The 22,497-nt window shown below is 43.8% G+C and overlaps 1 protein-coding gene across 1 annotated transcript in view; it reads left to right on the forward strand.

The window, feature by feature from the left end:
* The window catches only part of TGFBR3 (transforming growth factor beta receptor 3), a 160,794-nt gene that overhangs the window by 77,545 nt on the left and 60,752 nt on the right, over positions 1 to 22,497 (forward strand). The window contains exon 4 of the mRNA XM_066624302.1: positions 11,237 to 11,374. Within this exon, the coding sequence (XP_066480399.1) occupies positions 11,237 to 11,374 (138 nt within the window). The remainder of the gene's footprint in view (positions 1 to 11,236; positions 11,375 to 22,497) is intronic.

Here is a 22,497-nt window from a genome sequence, read left to right on the forward strand (position 1 = left end):
CTGCCCGGTGCAACTGCTACTCCCTGCACCCCCTTAGCTGCACCACTGCTGGTTTGTATATACAATGGAAATCTGACTCTGCTAAGAATCAAAGGTTAATTAACTATCCCCTTTCCATCACCAAAAACTGCACTAGCAATGGAACAAACTCCAGTAGAGTTTACAGTGTTTTTGTCTTTCCCACTGTCTGAGTTTTTGTCTCTGAAAACATACCTGTTTACAGAGACATTTCTGTTTTCTAGTAAAAAAAAAAAATGCTCTATTTCTCTCCTGGCAAATTTCATTGCAAGAGAACTTAAGCAGAATTCTTTTCCCCCAAATAAACAACATTGATGTTTGCCAGTTCTGAAAATCCAGATGCTGAATACCAGCTTATTATATGCACTTTTTTTTAGATGTTCACAAGACATGGGTTAGCTTGAAAATTGTGGCAGACAACCAATGGGCTTGGCAAGTTAAGAGAGTCTGAAGTTCCATCATTCATAATAATTGTGTCATTATGTGGCTAGTGCTGTTTCTAAGACCTAATACTAACAAGGTAGCTAGTCCAATGGAACTGCCAAGTGACTTTGCCTTGTGTGAGTCAAGATAACCAGAGTTACAGGATTCTGGAAAGCTGTGAGGGAACAATTTGATCTGACCGAGTCCCAGCTCCAGGTGAGCTCTTTTATGTCTTCTGGCCCAGGCTAGTCCTTCAAAGCTTCATCCCCTTGCTGCAGAGTCAGGACCTTTTAAGGGACATGCCAATAATTTTACTACTAATTCAGTTGCGTAGCTGGGCCGGGAAGAAGTGCCTGGGGCTGGGTGACACGATGATGCCCCCTACACCATTGTGTCACTCCCTTGCCTGTGCTGTCACCTCTCCTCCATGTGCGTGTGACCTTAACCAAGGAAATGGCTCCATTTGGGGATGAGGGCAGGCGGGTTGATTTTGCGGCATTTCCTGCCCACAAAAGAAGGAAGACAGGAAGGAGCTGTCACCCCCTGAGTGGAGACAGCAGAAAATTGCCACGCCGCTGCAGGGGGCAATGTACCCCATCCTAGCTATGCCACTGTACTAATTGAATAAGTTTGAAGGTGTCAAGGAGCCAGAGATTCTTCATGAGTGTCAAATTATTTGGAGTTACAAATTATTTTGCTGGCTGAGTTAGGGATGCTCCATGCAGTCAGCAGAACCAAGTTGTAAAAGTTTGTACAACTTCAGATTGCAGTCTGAATCCTGAAAGTTTGAGTATTCACTTCTCTCTTGGTTGTGCGCATGCACGAACATCCAACAATAGCATGACAGCATTATTACAGCACACTGTATGTCAATCAATCACCATGAAAGTATGGTTAATATATATTATATTTCTGGATTAGTACTGTGTTTTGCTGCAATGGATGAAGTGGGGAACTATTACTCTTTCAACTCTAATTCAGATTTCATAGTCAAATTTTGCAAAAATGAAAAGCTGGGCCTCATGTTATAGCTCTCTAGAGAGCAGTCTCTTGATCTCTGTAGGGTAGTTGGCACAAGTTGGCCTTGTGACTTTAAATAGAATTAAAACAAGCAAATGTGTTTTGTTTAATGTGTAACAGTCAGTCCCTGCCTCCTAAGGATGCTTTTGATTTTATTGGAATCCTGCTGGCCTCTGTGTGTTGTGGTGAACTGAGACATATGGATTGTTCAGGGTTTTATATGATCATTTTGTCAACCAAAAGATTTTGCAAGTGATAGTCTTTCACTTTTAAAAGTCTCAATTCATACCTGCTTTAAGACACAGAAGCAGTGAATTTCATCAATTTAAACTCTCAGCTTCTTATTTCAGTGGGCTCTACTTGAATATGTTGTGGCTGCTACAGGCTTATTCAGACCAGATGTAGGGCGCAATCCTAATGCATCCTTGGGCCAATGCAAGTCCTTTGCACAGGCCCAGGAGGGTTGCAAACATGCCATAAGGCACATTTGTGCCTCCTCGAGAGGAAGCTGAGCTGGTGCTCTGAGAAGTGTCGGCTGCGGAGGTTTCTTCTCAGACACTTGGGTTGGCCCAGCAGGGCCGATGCAAGGACAAAAGGGAGGCGGGGAAGAGGCGGAAGGGAGGCATTTTGGGGCAGGGGGAGAGCGGGCGGTGGGCGACCCCGGGGGCGGGGAGCAGGAGGTGAGACTGGGATCCAGCAGTGATGCTGGATTCCAACCCCCATTCCCGGGGAGAACGGTGTGACTTCAAGCCGCTCCATTCTCCTCGGACTTGTGTCACATCAAGAGGTGGCGCAAGTCTGAGGAGACTCATAGGGGACAGCAGCCCTTACCCAGGGGTAAGGGGAAAAGTTTCCCCTTGCCTCTGGCTGAGCTGCTTATGGCCACTATCCTGCGCTGGGTACAGTGCAAGCCTCCTGGCTTGCCTGTTCCAGCGCAGGATAGGATTGTACTCTAAGGCTGCTATACTATGCGGTTACTCACCTTTAAAGACTGAGTGGTTAGCTGTAACCACTGAGCAGAACTACTCTTTACTTCCCCATTTCTCATATAATTAACTGTGAATTTTCACCTTGCTTATTTTGTATACCTTTAAGCTCATCTTATGACTAGGCCTCCTGGATTTCCTGCCATTTAACTCTCATTCTTTTTCTCTGTGCCCATGTAATTCTAGTACAGTACTCAGCTCAGTCAGATTCAAAGCCCCATGTCAGCCCTCTTAACCATGGGACTGCTTTAGGGCCCAATCCTATCCAATTTTCCAGTGTGCCAATGGGGCATTCACTGTATCCTGTGGTGGGGAGGCAGTCACAGAGGCCTCCTCAAGGTATGGGAACGTTTGTTCCCCTACCTTGGGGCTGCATTGCGGTTGCACTGGTGCTGGAAAGTTGGATAGGATTGGGCCCTTACTCTGCACTGACTAAGTAGCTGGTGCAGAGTTGAGTAACCCCATTGCAGGGCTGCTTACCTTACTAGAGGGAAGGGGACAAAATGGAGGCATCGGCAGCTGCCTGGCATGCTTAGGATGCTGTGGCAGCCATTTTGGCGCTGCTTCAGCCCCAGGCGCTGGCCAGCTCAGGATTAGGCTGCCCAATAGTTTTCACTTTAAGAAGCAAGTCTCTCTGTTGCTGTGAATAACAAAGAAATATGTAGACAGTGTTGAGTCAAGACACTGAAACCCGTGGGGATAAGCTAAGGGCTAAACTACATGTGACATTGAACTCATGATTGAGTTGGACTGATGTGCTTGAATTTTTCCAACTTTAAATAGGAGCCACATGGAGGAATCAGGAGTGGGACAGCAACATGGAGGGGAGGGTAAAGCTATTCAGAATTCGTTGTCTCCCTGTCATGGTGACTGTTTTTCCTGGCTTATTTCCACCTTGTTTCTGTGCCCATGTCCTTGTCACCCCACTCTTTTCAACCCAAATACAAATTATCTTAAAGCATGAGCTTTTGAAACAGGTTAAATTATGTGAAGTAGGTTAATTTGTGCAATGTTACTAGGCTCAATTCTAAACGTACAATTTGGGTTTCCTTGATGCTGGATTTGGCACCCCCCAGTTTCCTGTGTAAGATATGCTTAGCCCTAGTTATACCAGGCAGAGTTATTCCCACCATACGATAGATGTGCTGTTCTAAAATACTGTATAATTTGGCAGAGCTCTGTACAAATGGCAATTTCTGCAAAGCAGGTGCTCAAAATTGGAAAGCAGATGAGAGCTAAAGACTTTGGCACTATTATGTGGCAAAGTTTGCACATAGCATGCCTACACTGTGCCAGTTCCCTTGGTCTCTTACTTTATAGGAGCATGAGAACTTGCCCAAATTTTCATTTCAAATGAAAACCTTAAAGAAACCCTAGGTTGTTTGACTGTTGACTCAGAAGGGGCCCACCAAAAAAGAAAAAATTTCATGTTGTGTCTCAGGGAACACCAGGTTCCTCAACGAGAACCACGACCAGGATGGTGTTGTAGATCAGGAGTTAGAAATGGAAGATCCAGGTTCAAATCCCTACTCAGCCACAGAGCTTCCTGGGTGACCTTGGACCAGTTATTATCTCAGCCTCACCTACCTCACAGGGTTGCTGTGAGGATAAAAGGAGGGAAGGAACTATGTACACCACACCCTGAGCTCCTTGGAGGAAGGGTGGTATAAAAATGTGAATTTTTTTTTTAAAGATTGTCTTCTCTAAAAGACAGCTGGGCCGCAATTACCTGTAATGTTCAGCTGTGGGAGAATGCAAGGTGTGTTCTGGGGCTGTTTCTCAGTCAACATGGTTTAATGGTAAAGTCCAGCCAACCTGGCCAGTACCCTGCATGAACTATATGCATATCCTAGAATTCTGCATAGCCTCCATAGTGAATTGGGTTTTTATAGCAGACGTTCAGGGTTCATTAGCTACAAACCAATATTGGAAGGGGGTAACTGTAAGATGGAAAGTTTGAAAACAGTTGGCTAAGATTGCTCATGCAGTTTTGATGATCTCACCATATTATTAGTGGCAGCCAAGTCTTAACTGGTTGAATCAGTCAACAAATCAGCCAAAACTCTAGTTGATTAATTACTGTGGGTTGGTTCAAATAGGTGAGGGTAGATTTGAAGTGGTTGAACAATGAGGGAATGGCAGACTTCTTCCTATCTGGAGGTTATTTTGTTTCTTTTGTGTTGTTTTAATAGGGAATAAATCAGAAAAAAAATGTCCTTATTAACAATGTTGGATAGCTTTAGTTTGTTAATTTGTAAGTTACGTTATATTTACTTCAGTAACTCAAAAAGACACCTGGTGTAGTCCTGTGCAACCTTTCCCTGCATCAGTGCTGTCCATGGGGGAGGTTACAAGCATGCTATCAGACCCTGCATGGACACGCCCCTGAAGCTCTGCCCTCCCCCACCATGTTCAGCATTTGTCAATCATTACAAGTGCTGAACAAGGGCAGAGCTTCTCACCGTGAGTGCCACCCTGAAACATTACCCCATTGCATGGATGGTGTCCACACAGATAACATCTGCACAGGGCTATTGGGGTATTGGTAATATGCAAACTATTTAAATATACTTACTTAATTGGTTAAAAAGCAAATAGCCTAATTCAGTGGTTCTCAGACTGGTGGGTCATGACCCACCAGTTCGTGTAAAGGTTCCCCCAACCCTTTAAGGGGCAGGGGAAGGAGAGAGGCAGGGAAGCGACCCCCAGGATCGTGCCCGTATGGGGGGGTAAGGGGGGTGCTTGTGACTTACTTTATGAAGAGAAGGCTGCAGGAGGTGCAGGGAGCCCTGTGCAGCCTTCTGCAGTACTCCCCAAGGCTTGGAACATTCAGAGAAATTGGGCGTAAAGCATAAAGGGCATAAAGCACTTCCGTTGGGCGTAAAGCACTTCCGTTTTGCAGGAGGCGCTTTGTGCCCGCTTTCTCTGAACGTTCCAAGCCTCTGGGAGCGCTGCAGAGGGCTGCGCAGGGCTCCCTGCACCTCCTGCGGCCTGCTGCAGCCTTGTCTTCATAAAGTAAGTCACAAGCACCCCCCTCACCCCCCCCCTTAGCGGCGCGATTCTGAGGATTGCGTCGCTGCCCTATCCCCTCCCCCACAAGAACTGACTGAGGGAGTAAAGCTCCCTCAAAGCTGGAGAGCCACTGGCCTAATTAATTGAATATTTGGAGTGCAGCACACTTGACAAATAAATAGGAGGAAGAAACAATTGTTTCTTTGGACTTTGTGCATTGTAGTTTTTGCTTTGGTTTTTAAACCCCACAGTAAACTAAAGCGGAATAGTGTGTTCCTTGTAGAGCTAAGCATTAACAGAAACTGAGAGTGCTGTTCAGCCTTTTTGATACTTGTTTGGGAAACATCTTCATTCACAGCTGAGTATTTTTAATGCTAATGTATATGCTTCATTTGCATAAGGATTAAGAGATCATACCAAGCTGCATACCTCAAAGCAAGAGAAGAAAGGGGAGTGAGAGAGAGACAGGCACGATGGGGCACTAATCGTGCACTATATCGATTATACACTATATAATCGTGCATTATATAGGCACTAATGATGCATTCACCGGTGGCATAAGAGCAGGACAGGATTCAGGTACCCCTTCCTGGTTCCTGGTACATCTGCTGGTGCAACTCATGCTTTGCCAGTGGGGCCTAGATGATAGAATTGGGCTGTTAGTGCATTTTCTAGTTGCTGTTCTAGAATCTGAATACTCAATAAGCTCTTAACCAAAACTGCTTTTTTACTCCTTCAGAAACCATCTGTTAAAACTTGTGCAGATTCTAGTTTTTCCACATATGGAAGAATATGTTCATTGTAGTACAATATGTTTCTTACTGTACCAAAACATATTTGTTTCCTTAATGCTTTCAAGATTGAAGTTTAGTTAGCAGCTTGCATAGCAGCTCTGTAATTGGTTTGATGGAATGTCCATGTGCTGAATTGAACATGGGAGGGAGTAGGAGGACAAATTCCTTTCCTAGGAGCTCTTCATTTGACGTTTGGCTATTTTGTATAATAGAATAATAAGAGAAAAATAGGATTGAGAAAGTCAAAGATAGTACTTTGACGTAATGTTGCCCCTGGAGATTTCAGATTATAAAATATACTTTTTCAAGCCCTGAGGTTTACAAGAAACTCTAATTTGATCCCACAGCATCCCAGTTGCATTCATAGCATTCAGGTCAGGCTTGGTTGGGGATCAGTGCGAGTCAGGAGACCCTCATTGAATCAGATCCGTGATGAGAAATCCACAGATGATCAGGCACCATATGTAGTAGGGATTGGTAATTGTGTTGGCAGCCTTCAGTCTCGAAAGACTATGGTAATTGGGATTGATAATTAAAGTCTCTCAAACTGAATGTAGCCACCTGAGGGATACTGTTTCTCCCCTTACCCATTTCTAACCCTCTTTCCTCCTCTATACAGGGCTCCTTGAAATTGGGAGACATGGATATCTTTTGATTTTTGTGGGTATCTTTGGGTGAAGAGGCAGAGCCAACCATTGTACTCCTAATAAGTGATCTGTGAGTGGCTATATGTATCTGTCAATTGTTTTGCTGACTGACAGTGCAGGGAGCTATGAGAGATACATGCACACTATTTTTGTATGTTTTTTTACACTTAGGAAGGTTAAATCATGTAATAGGAACGTGTGTTCCTGCTCAGGTTTTCTTCCACATGGCCCAAGTGGCCAGTGACACTGGCAACCAAGCTGTATTCTCTTGGCTGGAGAGCTGCTGCCAGTTCGCACGGAACAGAGAGATCTAGTTGGACAAATAGTCACAATAGAAAGCAACTTCGTTCGTTGAAGTGAGAGGGACTGTCCATGACATGTCAGAAGCGGGTAGCAGTGTAGCTGACATATGAAAAAGTCAGTCATGTTGGTGGAAACATAAACCAAGTGTAACAAGGGGCGATGGTGAACGTGATGGTTTTAAATGGAGGATTTTAAGAAGTATGAAAGACTATCCCTGAGGGCAGTGGTTTACCTTCCTGGAATGTACCTGAATAGGTAATTTGCTGCCTGCAAAATCTCCTTCAAGGTATAGTGCTCCAGTGTTGTGACCCACAGATGCAAAGGGCAATACTTTCTTAGGCTGAAAAGTCCATTTCCTCCCCTGTGCTTCTCTGAACAGCTGTCTCAATCTGGGTCCTGTAACGTGATATATTTTTGCCCTGCTTTATTCGCACAAATTTGTAATGGTTGTTTTGAGGAAAAATGTGCTGGGAGGTCCTTCACACTGGAGTGGTTAGTTCAGCATTACAAAACCTTGGGCATTGGCTTTCATAACAACATTTGCGAGCGTGTGATTTGAGGCCTTGAAGTCGGCAAAACAACATGATACTTCAAGGGTGGTGTTTGCTTTGATTGGTTTTTTCAGTCTTCATGCCCTAGTCTGTTCCTATCATACAAATGACTTTGGCAGAATAATGGGGCACGAGCCCACAGCCTGTTTTTGTAATTTGGTTGCTGTGGTGATGCTTAGCCTTCTATAAAACTGGTATCTCCAGGGAAACAGAGAGTTTGCAGCTGTCTTTACTTCCTTGATAATCGAACGTGTCTGCAACACTCCTTTGAAGGAGATTCTTAATAGCTATATGGGCATATGAAATGCACAGAAATATTATTTACCAGATATACTTATTTTTATGTGCTGGTTATATTCAGAGCAAAATGCTTACAGTAATCTCCAGCTCCAATAGCAAGTCTTCTGTGTTTCTTTACTACTGCTACGCCTGTATAGGGAAGATGGAAACAATTTTTGAATGAAGCTCTGCTGGCCGTTTAACTAAAAGCACAGGGTTTGTGTGCTTTTATCTTCTTTTGGACTAGGAGCTGACATTTGCATGCAGAAAAGTACATGTCGCAGTTTCCAAGGGGAACTTCCAGATAGTTCTTGTAGCACCAGCCAGTTGCTTTTTCCCTGCTTTCAGCTATATGCAGAAAGGCAACAAAATATAATGTCTCGGTGCACTTTCCTTGCACTTTGCGCTGTCAACACTAATGGGCAGTGCATAGCTGTTCTCTAAAAAGTTGAATATTCTGTGTTAATCAAGGCAATGGTTTAAGCACAGGAAAATTCACGTGGATAATGGTTGAATGACAATGTTGAGTGAACCTCTTCCGCTCAAGAGTGAGTGAACAAAGAGTGCCTATCAGGAAGGGCCCTAGGTCTGTATACTTCAGAAAATAGATGGAAGGGTTGCGTGATCAGCTGAGAGATATGAGAAACTTAGAGCCAAGTTGCACATTGCTTTAAATACGTAGTTTCGCTCTGCATGTTGCTTTAAAATGAAGTAGCAGCTGGAGGAGGGGCAGGCAAGACCACAAAGTGCAAGAAGCATGTATTGAACCCTTTCCTGCTGTGCCATATTCCTAATGAAAACTGCACCCCCAAAGCTGTTGTTTGCCCTAGGACAGGGATCTCTAAACTTTAAATAAATGCATTAGAGATGGAACTTAGATGAATAAATGAATGGGCTCAAATGTCCAGGATTTCTCCAAGCACGAACATCGCCAAGGAAATAAAGCACATATAATCACAGCTCTGGTTCTGTTTCGTCAACTGTGCCAGAGGCTCTCAGGGGATCAGAGGCTGGCCGCGGGCCGAATAGAGGCTCTCCATGGGCCGCATCTGGCCCCCGGGCCGGGGTTTGGAGACCCTTTCCCTAGGACATAAGCTTTCCTTGGTTCCAGGTTTATTTGCAGATGCAGTTTTTGTCAGGAACAATTTCCAGTGTTTGTCATGTTTACATTTGCTGTGTCTATATTGCTGCCTGTTAATACTTGTTGCATGCCTTACTTTTTCATTATATTTTTCAAAATATTTTCCCCCCGCTCTTCTGTGCCTCCCGCTTGCTGCTTTCCCCATCGTGCCTGTCTCTCTCTCTCTCTCTCTCTCCTCTCTTCTTTTGCTTTGAGGCAAAATGGCGCATGTGGGGCCAAAGCGGGTCTCCCGCTCATGCAGTGCGGGCTGATGAGGTCCGCTGGCCATCTCCCTGAGGTGACCTCCTGCTGCTAAGGGTGGGAGGGGGAAAAAGTAAGGAAGGAGGAGGAGGAGTATGGGGGGTGGGTGGGAGGGAGAAAATGGAGGTAGGAAAGTGCGGAGCAGCTGAGCTCAACCAAGTCATGACCATGCTCTGTGCAAGGCAGAGTTGGACTGGGAAGTTATGGGATGCCTCCTCTGGAGGGGAATCCGAAACAAGTCTGGCCCTGCCTTGCAGAGGGAGGGGCAACCCATATAGTGACAAATGCCCCTCCTTCCTCCTCCCAGAACAGGAGATTCTCAGGTAAGAATTCCTTTATTTGGTTGAAAAATTAGTGAGAAGGCACTTTCATGAAAATCACTTTATACAGGTCCTTAGAGGATAGCTGTTGGTATGGTGGGAGAGAAATGATCTTTTGAGGATAATGCTCATGTGCTAAACACAGTAAGAACAGGAGGTTATTTCATTGCCAGCCTCCTGAAAAGTGCCCACTTACAAACAGAAAGAGCTTTTAGGATACTGGGTAGAACCGAAAGATTCTGTCTTGCTGAGCAGGTGTCTTTCTGGTTTGCTGTAAAAGAGAGCCCCCTCTCTCTTGCAAGATCCCAAGTATCTTGTCTCTTTCCTGGAATTGTTTTCATTAGTAAATCTCATCTCAGGCATCCTAGACTTCCTCCCTGAAGACTGTTCAGCCCACACATCCTGAATGTTGCAGCAGAGAATCACTCCTCTCTCCCCCTACTCCAAAACTGCAAACGAGCCTTGTATATCTCTGTTGACTTCACAGAACCCATACATACATGTGATCAAAACCTCCTAATTTTGTTAACAAACATCTTGTCCGATTGTGTCTATATGGGCATCAGAGTCAGTGGATCTCAGAGTGGCTTTAGAATGGTGGATTCTGCCTATGCTTTGCAGGACATCAGTGCAGAAAGACAAATGATTATGCTAGAGCAAGGGTCTCCAAACCCCAGCCCAGGGGCCACGGAGAGCCTCCATCCAGCCTGCGGCCAGCCTCTGATCCCCTTAGAGCCTCTTGCCCAGTTGACCAAACACAGCCAGAATTGTGCTTGTGGGTTAGGGGAATGGGGGTCCATTTGAGTGTGTGTGCTTTATTTCTTGAGCTGTGTTGGTGCTTGGAGAAATCCTGGACATTTGAGCCCATTCATTCATTCATTTCAGTCATTTATCTAAGTTCCATCTCTAATGTATTTATTTAAATTTTATATTTAATTTTCTTTTCCGACCCTCAACTCCATGCCAGATATTTGATGCGGCCCTTCAGCCAAAAAGTTTAGAGACCCCCTGTGCTAGAGTTACGCATGATTCCCAAACTGTGGGCTGGGATCCACTGGTGGGTTACAACCTGATTTTTTGGAGGGTTGCCAAAGGGTTATGGAAAGATCAGATAAGTAATTGCCTGAAGCCCTGAGGCTATCTAGAAATCAGATACTTAGCTGCTAATTACCCTGCAAAGATTCTAGCTCCTTAAGTTCACAAGATAGCTGCTAATTGCCCTGCAAGGATCTGAGCTCCTGAAGTTTGCAAGCATGTGTAAATATAAATGGGAGATAAATGTTTGAGGGTTGTTTTCTGGTATTAGTTATATAAAAAATAAGTAAAATATTATTTATTTCTAGATCTTCTTTTCCAAGTCTGGTAAACCTAGGTCCCAATAGAGTGTTGTTTAAAGAAGTGGGTCCTGGTGCTGAAAAGTTTGGGAACCATTGTGCTAGACTCAATCACTAATATGGTCTTTAATAAGGTCTTAGTATTGTTCTTTTCTTTTTTTTTTGCAGGTCACCTTACATTTGAATCCAATTTCTTCCATTCATATCCACCAGAAGCCACTGGTTTTCTTGCTGAACTCTCCTGTGCCCTTGGTGTGGAAAGTGAAGACAGAAAGACTTGCCCCTAGAATCCCAAGAGTTTTCACTGTAAGTATTCTGAACTTTCTGATGCTGTGGAACCCCTTGATAATTGTCCATATTATGATGATTATTACAGAAGATATTTCTGTACCGCTTTTCATCAAAAGTACACGAAGTGATTAGTACAGCAACATAAATGAAAAGGTGGCTCCCTGTTCAAAGAGCTCACAATCTAGAACAGATGCACAAAAGAGAGACATCAACAAGTAGCCACTAGAAAAAGTGCTATGCGGAGGTGAACGGAGAGTTATTGTCCTCCTGCTTAATATAAGGCAGGGGTGCTCACACTTTTTTGGCTCGAGAGCTACTTTGAAACCCAGCAAGGCCCGGAGATCTACCAGAGTTTTTTTTTTTAAATGTTCGCGCCATCATAACATATAACATTTATGTGTACAATGTATGTTGGTGTACCTTGAGCCCCACTGAGTATAACAGGACTTACTCCTGAGTAGACATGCCTAGGATTAGGCTGTGAGGCTGCAATCCTAGCCACACTTACCTGGGAGTAAGCCCCATTGAGTACAATGGGCCTTACTCCCGGCGTTTCCTCCCAGAGGCACCTGAAGGGGGGGGTCGGCACTCCGCGATCTACTCATTTTGCCTCGCGATCTACCGGTAGATCGCGATCCACCTATTGAGCACCCCTGATATAAGGCAATCACTGCTTAAAATGTGGTTCTTAGCTCAAGTGCCAATGCAACTGATGCTGATGACGTTCATTGTGGGGAAAAAGTTGTGAGGTTAATTAAAGAAATGTATGTTAATTACTAAGGTTCAGGGCAATTAGGTAATGCAAATTTCCTCAATGTTTTGACCTTTTCTTTATTTGCACTTATTTGTTTGAATTCTTGCTTTCATGGGGTTCTATGGAATTGCCTTTCTGGTGTGATTGTTGACTCTAGTAGACCTTTCCTACTTTGACAGGCTGTGTGGTTTATAATGTATCACTAGTCTTGGAAGGCATTGTAGTGCGAGTAATCATGCCAAAGGCATAGTAGGAAATGCTACTATAACTTGCCTGCTGTGTGGTCTGCAACCCAAACTCTAATCGGTTTGAACTGAGCCTCTGGGGCACAGCAGAAAGGGTTTGTGCTGCTGTTATTGAAGTTTTTTTGAAGGGACAATACTAGGCCCAGAGTGAAGTCATGTGTGCTTGTCCAATACTGGAATGCTCCTTCTCCAGAGTGAGCCAGCTGCTACCTACTTTTTTGTAAATCAGTTTGCCAGGACATTCACATTTGCTATTTGTAGTGCTAAGCAGATGGGTTGTTTGGATTGCATTTTCCGACTATGATCTCATGTCTCATGATGAGTCCTTAAAACTTCACTATTTCACATCCTAGTTTCAGAAACAAACATTACTGTTGCTGGTAGGAGAGGAATTACTCAGGACCCAGTTCTACTTTGTAAGGCACAGCCCACAGCATTAGCTAGGACAGGTGATGCTCATCCTGGCCTGACTGAAGAGGAAAGAGTTTCTCAGACCATACAGACCAGACCAGTTTCTCATACCTGGATACGGTTTCGGGAGACAGCCTAGAATTTCCTGGAGAGAATGAAAGCTTTGCTAAACTGCTTATGTTTAGCAAAGACTGTTAAGGCAACTACAGTGTGGTACAACTTGTTCATATGGCACACAGTGCTCCTGAGGCTAATCTGAAAGAACAGTAGTGTGGTGGCTCCTGTCATAAGGGATGAGCCCAGCACCAAACTACATTGTCTAGTTCAGGGGTGCTCACACTTTTTTGGCTCAAGAGCTACTTTGAAACCCAGCAAGGCCCGGAGATCTACCAGAGTTTTTTTTACAATGTTCGTGCCATCATAACATATAACATTTATGTGTACAATGTATGTTGGTGTACCTTGAGCCCCACTGAGTATAACAGGACTTACTCCTGAGTAGACATGCCTAGGATTAGGCTGTGAGGCTGCAATCCTAGCCACACTTACCTGGGAGTAAGCCCCATTGAGTACAATGGGCCTTACTCCCGGCGTTTCCTCCCAGAGGCACCTGAAGGGGGGGGTCGGCACTCCGCGATCTACTCATTTTGCCTCACGATCTACCGGTAGATCGCAATCCACCTATTGAGCACCCCTGGTCTAGTTGGTTCTCGGGGGAATGCACAACTTCATTATGGAAATCACACATTTGAATACTCCCAACATCAACATCCCCTGCACTTGGAGTGTCTATCCATCAGGGAGAAGGTGTTATTGTAGAGTTCTTCCTGCAGTGTTGTTACCAGGCTCCTGTGGGCCCTGGGACATGGCCAAGTTCTGGTGTTTCACCCCCACCCCCCACCCCCACTAACCTTGCTCTTGCTCCCCTTGTGTCAGCTTTCCTTACTTCCCCCCACCTTTGGCTTTCCTTTCCTCAGCTCGCCTCTCCCCTGCAAGGTGCCCCACAATTCTCTTGGAGGCTTTGATGGGAGGGTAAGGGAATTCTTCTCCCTTTCACCTTTCTTGCTCTGGAATGCTCTTAGGTAGCAGTCTTGCCACCTGGAAGCGTATAGGCCTCATTGGCTCTTGGAAAGGGAGGGAAGAGATCATGGGCACTTTTCCTCCCATGAAGCAAATCGGGGTTGCCCCCTAGGATCTTCTTGGTCTTCTTGCAGAACTCCATTAGCTGCTATAAAATTCACAATAGCCTCAGATTACATTTTGAACATTTTGAGGTGCGATATGGAGTCTTCGGCTGCCCCAAGACCCATAGCAACCATGGGGTAGATTTGTGAGGGTTATTTATAGACTTTCTGCTGAAGTATTCAAGATGGTTTAGTACACATAGGATGTACTTAAGAGTGTACTGCTGATACTGATTGCTGTATGCTCCTGCTTCTAAGATGCCTCCCCTCCCTCCCAAAAAAAACCCTACGTAATTTGTAGACTGGAAGTTCAGATTTAAAAGGTTTTGTAAAAATTGATTTTATGTTAAAATGTAAAGGTGTGCTCTGCCCCCCCCCCCGGTTTTTAATCTGTAGAAAAATTTTCCCTCCTAATAAGAACTTTTAGGGCCCAGTCCTATCCAACTTTCCAGTGCTGATGCAGCCATACCAACGGGGCATGCACTGCATCCTGTGGTGGTGGGGGGCAGTCATGGAGGCCTCTTCAAGGTAAGGGAACATTTGTTGCCTTTCCTCAGGGCTGCACTGCAGCTGCAGCTGTGTTGGAAAGTTGGATAGGATTGAGCCCTCAGAAAAGTCTGCTCTCAGATTGGACTTCACTACAGTCTGCTACTGTCACAGTTTGTTCAGTGTGTAGAACACCATGTTTATTACTTTGATCCTTGTACTGAAAAGATTTTTGGCTTCGATGTCAGACTTCCCATGTCTGTCCATGCTGGAAAATGCAGTATTTTGAACTGTGTTTTTTCCGAACAAGTTTCTGATCTTGGAAGTTTTTTTTTTAATTTCAGACAATTTCAGTAGAATTTCATTAGAATTGGAAGTATGTGTGTCACACGTGGTGTAGTATTGTCAGTATTATTGTGTCTGTTTCTATGGAAGCATTCAGAGAGATGATTCATAGTCTTCCAGACTTCTCTTGTTAACATGGAAGAACACTGCTTTTTTATTAAAAAAAATAAAAAATGAATAGATCAGATGAACAAATCAGTAGCACAATCCTCTGAGATAGATTTCATGCTAATAAAAAAGATAACAAGAGTACTTATAATTTTTATGTTGAAAGTAAAGGTACTGTGACTAATATCCACTGAGTGACTAATAGCCACTGAGAATTATGATTTCTTAACGTGCTAAATTGATGTGGCTTAGATCAGATTAGATTAGATTGACGTGCACGGATTTCTTGACGTGCTAAATGACTGTGGCTTAGATCAGCTAGTCACGGAGCCCACCAGAGGACAGGTGACTCTGGATTTAATATTGTGCGGTACGCAGGACCTGGTTAGAGATGTAAACGTTACTGAGCCATTGGGGAACAGTGATCATGCTGCGATCCGTTTTGACATGCACGTTGGGGGAAGAATACCAGGCAAATCTCTAACAAAAACCCTTGACTTCCGACGAGCGGACTTCCCTCAAATGAGGAGGCTGGTTAGAAGGAGGTTGAAAGGGAGGGTAAAAAGAGTCCAATCTCTCCAGAGTGCATGGAGGCTGCTTAAAACAACAGTAATAGAGGCCCAGCAGAGGTGTATACCGCAAAGAAAGAAGGGTTCCACTAAATCCAGGAGGATGCCCGCATGGCTAACCAGCCAAGTTAGAGAGGCTGTGAAGGGCAAGGAAGCTTCCTTCCGTAAATGGAAGTCTTGCCCTAATGAGGAGAATAAAAAGGAACATAAACTGTGGCAAAAGATATGTAAGAAGGTGATGCTGGAGGCCAAGCGAGACTATGAAGAACGCATGGCCAGCAACATTAAGGGGAATAATAAAAGCTTCTTCAAATATGTTAGAAGCAGGAAACCCGCCAGAGAAGCGGTTGGCCCTCTGGATGGTGAGGGAGGGAAAGGGGAGATAAAAGGAGACTTAGAGATGGCAGAGAAATTAAATGAGTTCTTTGCATCTGTCTTCATGGCAGAAGACCTCGGGCAGATACCGCTGCCCGAACGGCCCCTCCTGACCGAGGAGTTAAGTCAGATAGAGGTTAAAAGAGAAGATGTTTTAGACCTCATTGATAAATTAAAGATCAATAAGTCATCGGGCCCTGATGGCATCCACCCAAGAGTTATTAAGGAATTGAAGAATGAAGTTGCAGACCTCTTGACTAAGGTATGCAACTTGTCCCTCAAAACGGCCATGGTGCCAGAAGATTGGAGGATAGCAAATGTCACGCCTATTTTTAAAAAGGGAAAGAGGGGGGACCCGGGAAGCTATAGGCCGGTCAGCCTAACATCCATACCGGGCAAGATGGTGGAATGCCTCATCAAAGATAGGATCTCAAAACACACAGACGAACAGGCCTTGCTGAGGGAGAGTCAGCATGGCTTCTGTAAGGGTAAGTCTTGCCTCACGAACCTTTTAGAATTCTTTGAAAAGGTCAACAGGCATGTGGATATGGGAGAACCCGTGGACATTATATATCTGGACTTTCAGAAGGCGTTTGACACGGTCCCTCACCAAAGACTACTGAAAAAGCTCCACAGTCAGGGAATTAGAGGACAGGTCCTCTCATGGATTGAGAACTGGTTGGAGGCCAGGAAGCAGAGAGTGGGTGTCAATGGGCAATTTTCACAATGGAGAGAGGTGAAAAGCGGTGTGCCCCAAGGATCTGTCCTGGGACCGGTGCTTTTCAACCTCTTCATAAATGACCTGGAGACAGGGTTGAGCAGTGAAGTGGTTTGCAGACGACACCAAACTTTTCCGAGTGGTGAAGACCAGAAGTGATTGTGAGGAGCTCCAGAAGGATCTCTCCAGACTGGCAGAATGGGCAGCAAAATGGCAGATGCGCTTCAATGTCAGTAAGTGTAAAGTCATGCACATTGGGGCAAAAAATCAAAACTTCACATATAGGCTGATGGGTTCTGAGCTGTCTGTGACAGATCAGGAGAGAGATCTTGGGGTGGTGGTGGACAGGTCGATGAAAGTGTCGACCCAATGTGCGGCGGCAGTGAAGAAGGCCAATTCTATGCTTGGGATCATTAGGAAGGGTATTGAGAACAAAACGGCTAGTATTATAATGCCGTTGTACAAATCAATGGTAAGGCCACACCTGGAGTATTGTGTCCAGTTCTGGTCGCTGCATTTCAAAAAAGACATAGTGGAAATGGAAAAGGTGCAAAAGAGAGCGACTAAGATGATTACGGGGCTGGGGCACCTTCCTTATGAGGAAAGGCTACAGCGTTTGGGCCTCTTCAGCCTGGAAAAGAGACGCCTGAGGGGGGACATGATTGAGACATACAAAATTATGCAGGGGATGGACAGAGTGGCTAGGGAGATGCTCTTTACACTCTCACATAATACCAGAACCAGGGGACATCCACTAAAATTGAGTGTTGGGCAGGTTAGGACTGACAAAAGAAAATATTTCTTTACTCAGCGTGTGGTTGGTCTGTGGAACTCCTTGCCACAGGATGTGGTGATGGCGTCTAGCCTAGATGCCTTTAAAAGGGGATTGGACAAGTTTCTGGAGGAAAAATCCATTACAAGGTACAAGCCATGATGTGTATGCGCAACCTCCTGATTTTAGAAATGGGTTATGTCAGAATGCCAGATGCAAGGGGGGGCACCAGGATGAGGTCTCTTGTTATCTGGTGTGCTCCCTGGGGCATTTGGTGGGCCGCTGTGAGATACAGGAAGCTGGACTAGATGGACCTATGGCCTGATCCAGTGGGGCTGTTCTTATGTTCTTATGATTGTACTATTACAATTATTATTGCTACCAATACAGCACCTACAGTATTTAAAGCACTTCATATGTAATTTAAGTAATTCTAACAGCAACCCTATATGGTAGACTCATTTTATTATCTCCTTAACTACGGCCACCTAGTGTGTTTTTTGACTGAAATGCCAATCATCACTACCACTAAATTGCTTCTTTCCCCATTAGAGGAAAAATTACAGGTACTTGTACCTGCTCCCTTAGGTCGGGTAAAAGAAGCTAGGGGTGACTTTCAGTGTAAACGTGCCTGAGGTGGAAAGGGTTAAGGAGCCCCTTCATATACACTCACACCATTCTCCCCATTAAAATTGCAGCGTCAGCAGCTGTGTTAAATAAAACAAAATCTGTAAAACTAGTTATGGAACTACAGATGACATACCTTTGTGATATCAGTAATTTTGAATTTGGTCATTTGCTTATATAATTTTTGTACTGCATTTGTTCCTGTACATACTTTATATGTATAATTTTTTTTCCCCCAACACCCATAAATGGTAAAACCATTCAGAGGTGTTTTATTGCCACTTTTGTGAGTCCTCTGTGTATACATCAGTATTGACGGTTGACTGACTGGAACGACAACATGTCAACAACAGTATTTTTGAGTGTGATTCATGAGAGAGCAAACGTAATGATTTAGGAGGATTTTTAAACCACTATTGCCCTGAAAAAAGCTGGTATGTATATTAGATTGACTTCCCCCCCTCTACAACCTCTAACATCTTGTTAGGAAGTGAATTATGTTATCCTGTACTAAGGGATTACTTTAATAGCAGGGGTAAATCACTGTGAAGGGTAAATTGTTTAAGACCTTTCGTAACGTGTTCGTTCAAGCCATGGTGGAAATTAAAAAAAACAAACTAGAGTGAATTAGGCTGAACAGGTTTGCCTGACAAAGGAATACATACTCCTTTCCATGCTGTTTCTCCTCTTCCTCTATCACCTCACAAACTCTGCATATTGAGTGTAACACATGAGCTGAAATACCATGTCTATGGATGTGCGAAATCACTTTGGTCCTGCAACCCAGTTCCTACTTGAAAGCAGGGCTTGGATTATGGGATCCAGAGGTGGTTCTTTTTTGTGGTCTCTGTGCAGTTTCATTGTTGTAACTCTGTGCCACAAAACATCCGTGGATTCTTCTGGAGTTCTTTAGCACAGCTGATTCCTCCAGTCCAGCAGAAGGCCTTATGCACCATTGGGCAGTATTTGATTCTTTTCTGATCACTACTACTTCAGCATGACTTTCTCATTTTTAGTATTTTCACGGAACTTTTTGCAGTTAGCTAGTTTTCTCCATTTGTTTTGAATTTGAAAAAAAAATTCCCTTTTATTCCTGATCTCACTGTCAGGTTTGTGTGGGTGGCAGTGTTATCTGAGCAAACCCACTGCAAAATTGCCCTGGGAGAGGGTGTTTGAATTCGGTGTGCAAACCCAAGTCTCTGATATTCCCATCCATCCACATAACCTGAAGATACTTTCCAGGCTACAAAAATCTACAAATGGGCTGTGCCAAACTCCTCCGCTACTCAAGGTTTCAGTTAACTGCAAATTCATACAGAGAGCGAAAAAATTGACTCTGTATTATTATACTGGCTGGAAATTCAAGTTGTTTGATTCAGCTCAGCTACGAACATTAGGAGATATTCCAAACGTGATGCAGAAAATACCTCCAAGCTGCAGCTTAGTCTTGGAGGTGAAAGGAAATCCCAGCCACACCATTATTTAATTCCTCCCCACTACACACACTCTTTGCTGCAAGCAAGTTTCCACATGAAGGCATTGGCAGGCAGCCATGGGTTTTATGTTTTATTCTTGTGTCAAAGAGGTGGCCTTTTGCAGGTGTTACTCAGCTGGTGGAAACTTTTGCTTCAAGCGGTAGCCCTTTGACTTCCATGGCTGAAGATCTTTCCTGCTGGAATGAGGCTGTTTGTTATGGAAACTACAATGAAACTTCCTTAGATACTTTTCCCTGTAAGCCACAGACCATTATTCAGGTTAAGTATGTGGCAAAGTCCTGGTGTGTTGGATTATGACTATTAGAGTATTTTCACCACTGTCCAGTGATTTGTTCTGGACATGGCAGTTCTGATGCATTCTTTCCTCCACCCCATACAAACTAACTACTCGTTTTAATGGTAGGTTTGACAGTTAGTGGGGAAGATTCTGTTTCTCTAGCGTTTTTCCATTTTTTCTCAAGCAGATAACACAGGCCTACAAAACTGAGGGTCAGAAAAGTTTTTCCCAAACTTTATGGTGGTTTGATATGAATTTCGGGGTGCTGATTCCAAAAATGGCATCCGTTTTGCCCTACCCGTCTCATTCTGGAGATATAGTATAGCCTCATTAGTGAATGGTTCAAGCAGCTTCATCATGAGGAAGGCTTCCTCATGAGGAAGTGTAGCCTAGTGTAGGCTTCCTCATGAGGAAGCTGCTTGAACCAGTCACTAAAGAGGCTATGCCGTGTCTCCAAAACTAGACGTGATAGGGCAAAACGGATGCCATTTTTTTTTAATCGGCACCCCAAATATACCCAGAAATTGGTGTAACGTTTAAGGAAGCAAAATATACATACATATGTACATAAGACCTTTATTGGCATAGATAACAGAAATACAGAACAACAAACAAACATCCAGAACACACACACACGCACAAACAATAAAATAAAACAATCATAATCATCTAACACCCCCTCCCCCCATTCACCATAATATAGCAGAAGACCCAGAATTCCGTCCTGCCAGAATCCCAGAAACAAAGTTGGCAACCTTGTCAAGAGAGTCAGTTTCCTCTATAGAGAGAAGAGTTTGTAATTTAAATGAATCCTCCCAGCCCTGCATTTTGTTCAGCAGTGGAGCCAGATAGTTCTTACGAAGGGTGTCATGCAGTGGGCAATAAAAATATATATGATGTAATGTCTCCACACAATTCCTGTCACTAGTACATCTTCTTTCTGAGTAGGGAATGCCACTAAACCTGCCTGCTAGCAGAGCTGATGGAAATGCATTGCATCTTGCAAGGGAGAATGCTCTGTGAGCCTGTGGGCACTGCAGATGATAAAAGAAAGAAGCTGGCTTCCCAAAACTGACTGGGATGTGCAGATGGAGAGGGGAGCAAATGGTGTTAGCTGCACAGAATAGCTCTTGATGCTCAATATCGAGCAATCTTTCTCGAAGCAAAATATGTGTTGGCCTGTGTAGTTGACAAAGGTTAATCTTAATCCATTTGGGGACTGCGGTGGGGCTCAGTTGGACCTAATGTGTCCCCCTATTTTGCCAGGCAGTCATGCAACATCATCAGGCCCTGCCTCAAACATCTTGAGGTTTTGGATGCATCCAACCGAACAACCCTGTATAATGGCAACATTGCAAAAATAAGCTGTGTTTTTCATTGGAATCAATGTGGCTTTGTGTGTGCCCTGGAGGTCCCTGTGCACACTGTACCATGCATGGAGTTCTGAATGGGGGCATTTGGTTGTACTTTGGAACTCCTTCAACTTGTTGCTTAGATGTTGATTTTGGTAAGTTTGTGTACATGTATCAGTTTTTAGGATAGGAACCTTGAGGATGCAAAAAGGGAATTTGAGGGGTTTGCAAGGTCAGTTCTTGTTGACCTCTGGTTAACATCCATACTAACTGGCAAGAGGCACTTTTTATAAGAGGCATTCTTATATTTAGTGGGGGGGGGGGCAACGGTCCCTATTTAACCTAACATAATTTCCCAGCCTGTGGCTGTTTGCTTGTGTTTCTGCATCATCATTTTTAGCCTGTGAGCCCTTTTGGGTCACAGAAACATGTATTTATTGTAGTCATTATGTAAACTGCTTTCTGCATTGTTTGTTGAAAAGAGGTATGTAAATCTTTTTATTATCATCATTACAATATATAATATGTATATATAGCTAACTAATCACATTGACTTTAAAGGGATTCTTCAAATGATTGATTTTTTAAATGCAACAAAATTAGGGACAGCTCTACTTAAGGCTTGTAATTAAAAGTCCCATATGCATTTCTGGAAATATAAAACGGTGTCATAGTTTCTGCCAAAGCCTGGTTTACTCCCTTCCCCCAGGAATATGTTTCAAAAATGTTGGGCCCGGGCCATCAAACCACAAGCGGCTCTTTGGTTTGCACTGGATTTTGGATGGCTGTCAAAACTCACTGAAAAACAAGTGCTATTTCTTTTCCTGTGCTTAGTATTTAACGGGAAATCAGGAGGCTACGTTTCCAATCACTTGTTAAATCAACCCAGATGTGTTCCAAATACCAGGTTAAGAGGAGCAGAGGGGAGGGGAGGATAGGAAATGTATAACTAGTGATAAAATGTGAATAAATAGTGACCTTATACGATTCCAAGGAAAGCAAGAGGGGATGGTGCCAAATCTGGGAAAGTTAACTTATGCAATTTTATGAGATTTTCTTTTGTTAAGGTGCATTTTTGGGGGGTCCAGAGCCAATAAAAAGCCATAATTACCATCCTTTCATTTTTGGCTTTGGTTCATTAGGCAGCTAATATCCCCTCTCTTTCTCCTTTTTCTGTACAATTTGAGATTGTTTGAAAATTCCTTTCTTAAAAAAAAAAAAGCATCACTTTCTCAGGTTGCTAAATAGACTTTAAATATCTGCCAAAAAACTAAATGCATAATGCAAGGTGTTGTTTATATAAGCTCTTCCAACTAGGACTTTATCCCTCACTTGGATTATTGTAAAAATGTAGCATAAAGGGGTAGAAGTGGGTGTGGAAGGGCTTATGATTGGGAAATTATGCAATTAAGTGCTTTG

Source organism: Tiliqua scincoides, chromosome 4 (assembly GCF_035046505.1).
Source record: "Tiliqua scincoides isolate rTilSci1 chromosome 4, rTilSci1.hap2, whole genome shotgun sequence".
In the NCBI taxonomy this organism is placed as follows: Eukaryota; Metazoa; Chordata; class Lepidosauria; order Squamata; family Scincidae; genus Tiliqua; species Tiliqua scincoides.